Here is a 3513-nt window from a genome sequence, read left to right on the forward strand (position 1 = left end):
AAAGACAAAAAATGTCCAATAACATTTTTACTCGACAGGTTCACCAAGTGGTCTACAATCTTGCAATTTCCAGCAGGTCACCTGTCTGCCCCCTAGGTTTTTTTGCCAGCAGACAGCCCCCATCCACTCATTACGGCAATTGTAAAAAAGGCCTTCCACTCAGACGGCGTCTGGAAAGCCAATGAGACCAAACTAGAATATGGTTACCACAAGGGCCAACATTAGGAGAGCAGCTTAGAGGTCAATTACATTCTTCTGCAAGAAAGGCAGACTCCACTGCTGAGTACTGTCAAAGATGCAGTAGATGATAAAGATTCACCATCATCTGACAGAGTTGGAAAGATGTGAGAAGTGATCAAAAGGAAACAAGCATTTTCTGCATCATTTAACGTCATATGATGGCTAATAACAAATGTAATGTCCAAGTCTGTTTCATCATCATCATCATAGTTTTATTTTTATTTTAAGGGCAAATTAACAAATTAAGAGACTAATTCACTTCTCTGTAAGAATATTCAAATTATTTTTGCTCTGCTCTATTCTATTTCTATTCTGTTCTGATTATTTTTTGTATTTTAATTTTTTTTCAGTGAGCATCATCACTATTTTGAAAGTTGATTCCAGAAAATTCTAAGCCATTCTTCAGTCCACTGATTCAACAAAATATTAACTTGTGTTTCTCAAGACTCAAGAATAGAAATTATTATTTCAAACCATTTTTTTATGTCCTAGATTCGAACAAAAGAAATTTCCTGCAGGATTCAGGGACGTCCCTGTTCAGTACCAGCACACTGTCAGAGAAAACTGACCTTCCATATCCCCAATATTAAAATATGCAGCCCCTGGCTTTGAGTTTCGGTAGGTTATGGTCCTTATGAGCTTCATGTAGTCAGCGTCGTAAAAGGAAAGCTCTTTTGCGGAGCAGTTCAAATAAATGCCAAATTTCTTAATTTGTCCTGTAAGACTAACATTCTTCTCAACATTGTTTGTGGAAATAGTGTATTTGCCACCATTATATTTCATGAAATTACCTTGGAGGCCCAGTTGCCAGGAATTATTCTGTCCAACATCGACCTCCCAGTAATGCTGGCCTGAGGTGAACAGATCTTTGCTGAGTGCAGTAACTGGTTGTGGATTGTATACACTCTGTTGTGGATTGAATGCCCTCTGTTGTGGATTGAATGCCCTCTGTTGTGGATTGTAAACACTATGTTGTGGATTGTACATTGTCTGTTGTCTGTGATCAAAAGAACTGTATATGTAATGCATGAATAATTGGTTTTGTTGATATATCTTGCATTGTTGACATGCAGAGCGTAGACTCCGTCCATCCTGGGATATAATAGCATCTGCACTTTGACTTGTGAGAGACAGCTGCTCTGGTTTTGGATTGATGACCTGAAGCATCTCCTTCCACACAAAGAACTGCAGGTGGCTTTCATATGGACCCAAGGACAGACAGGAATTCACAACTGGGAGCTTTTTGGTTTTCTGTTGAATAGAACCTTTGGTTTTAAGTAGAGATTCTCCCTCAGTGCACATTTTCAGAAATCCCACTGTGTCAGTTATTTCCAGAACAGATTCAGTCTTTTCCTTCATTTCTGTCTTAGTTGATAAAACTTTTTCTATTTCACTGGCGCTCTGGTTCATTTTCTCGACTTCCTCGTTCTCTTTAAGTCTAAGCTCATTCTTTATCTCAGCTTCTCTCTTCTGCAAGAACTCGTGCATCTCCTGAAACTGGCTGCTGATTTGGCTCATCAGCTTCTGAGATTTCTCTTTAGTTTTAGTCATTTCCTCATTTTGTGTTTTGGCTCTTTCCTCTGCAGCAGATATTTCAGCAGAAATGGTTTGCAGAAAAGCCTGATAGTCCTTTTTCATAGACTCAGCTGCTTCTTTCACTGGTTTGAACTTGTGTCCTTCGTGTTTCTCTCCGTCTCTGCATATGATGCAAACTAACTGCTGATCCGTGACGCAGAACAGCTTCAGCTTTTCTTCCTGCTCGGAGCACAACGACTCATTAACCTTTGAAACCAGATAAAAGGATGTCAGATAAGCAGTGAATTCAACTACAACTATATGTTTGCTTAACCCTGGAGAACCCAAGAAGCCATTTCTTCTGGGCTTTAAGTTACTTTGACAATTGAGCAACAATTAACAGCAACCAAAAAAGAAAAAAAAGATTTCTAAAAAGCTGCCAAATTTGACTTCATGGGTTTTCCAGGTTTAAAACCTAAAAGAATGGTCAACAACGTACCTGACTGTCTGTTCCACATTCTTTCTTGATCCTCTCGTTCTCTTTGGCTCTTTCAGCGAGACTCTTCAGAGCGTGGTTGGTAGTCAGAGGTGTTTTCTCCAGAGAAACGTCTGACCTGCATTGTGGACAGCTCTGCTGTGAGCTCAGAAAACTGCTGATACATTCTCTGCAGAAAGAATGTCCACAGAGCAGAATCACCGGATCTGTAAAGAGGCTGAGACACACGGAGCAAGTCAGATCTTGAGAGTAAGAAAAAGACGCCATTGTTCGCTTTGAGCTTGACGAGCTTCTGGAGTTGGTGCTCTCAAACTGTAGCTTTCTGTTTACTGGAAAAGTCACTCCCACTTCCTGCCTTTAAGCTTCCCGATCTTTCCATCAGTGATGGTTTTTCCGAGAAGCCCCTGGCTGCAGTCTGCAGACAGACAGAGGCGTGCCTCAGCTTGGGCGGAGTTAAACTTGTTAAGGGCACGCCCACTGTAAGTGATTTTTCATCACAGTAAATTTAAAAATACTAAGTGTCTTAGCTTTGAGAATTCTCTCAGTTTTCAGGTGTAGGTTGGTTGTGGAGCTGGTTCTAGATGGAATTGTTTTCTTGCAGACTCTAAACTCTCTTTTCACAGTTTTCACATTATCAGTTAAAGTGAAGTAGTTCCAGAGTTTACGTCTTTTTCCAGTGTCACTTATTTCTGTACATTTTTGTGTTGATGATGTCTTTTTTAGTTTTGCACCTGTTTGCACCTGACGCTCTACTCTGTTCAACCGCTGCTACACTGCTGTGCGTGTAACACGCTTTCTCCAACCCCCCCCCCCCCCCCCCCCCCCCTCAGCCATTCACATTGACCATTTCTGAGCTTGAAGAGAAAAATAAGTAAGAAAGACAGTTAAAAAAAAAGGTTCCCAGGAAGAAGCCAGATCTTGTCATTTGTTTTAAAGCCTGGTATATACTTCAAAGGTTATCGCATCCACAGTCGCGCGTTTAGCTCGTTTGGATTTCCTGAGACTGTCTGCCAGAACTGCAATGAACTTCTGGCTGTGTTTATACTTTTCCAACAGTGCGATCATCTCATAGGTTCATTTATAACATAAATGACATCCTGCTCATTCACTTGCTGCGTCTGTGAACAGGCTGAGGAAGAGGAGGGTGGTGTGTTCGTCCAATGAGCAGAAGAAGGGAATTCAGAGGCGGAAAAAAGAAGATAATCTTTTCTAGTCTTCAATTTTCTAGTGCAAAATATGAGATAAGACACATTTTGTTTTCA

General features: G+C 40.7%; 1 protein-coding gene across 1 annotated transcript; it reads right to left on the reverse strand.

Moving 5' to 3' along the window:
* Positions 1-644: 644 nt before the first annotated feature.
* LOC105354329 (nuclear factor 7, ovary) lies at positions 645-2632 on the reverse strand. Its single transcript, XM_011476813.3, has 2 exons — positions 2255-2632; positions 645-2022 (listed from the first exon to the last, which is right to left on the reverse strand). Exons 1-2 carry the CDS (start codon positions 2516-2518, stop codon positions 778-780), a joined length of 1509 nt encoding a protein of 502 aa, XP_011475115.1. The 5' UTR covers positions 2519-2632; the 3' UTR covers positions 645-777.
* Between the last annotated feature and the right edge of the window lie 881 nt (positions 2633-3513).

Source organism: Oryzias latipes, chromosome 7 (assembly GCF_053564925.1).
Source record: "Oryzias latipes strain Hd-rR chromosome 7, Olatipes_Hd-rR_3.1".
Taxonomy (NCBI): domain Eukaryota; kingdom Metazoa; phylum Chordata; class Actinopteri; order Beloniformes; family Adrianichthyidae; genus Oryzias; species Oryzias latipes.

Excerpts from the sequence above, each read along its gene's own strand:
- LOC105354329 (XM_011476813.3), bottom strand. The coding sequence starts at position 2,518 with ATGGCGTCTTTTTCTTACTCTCAAGATCTGACTTGCTCCGTGTGTCTC. Across the intron at positions 2,023-2,254 it reads AATGTGGAACAGACAGTCAG|GTTAATGAGTCGTTGTGCTC; the intron begins GTACGTTGTTGA and ends CTGGTTTCAAAG.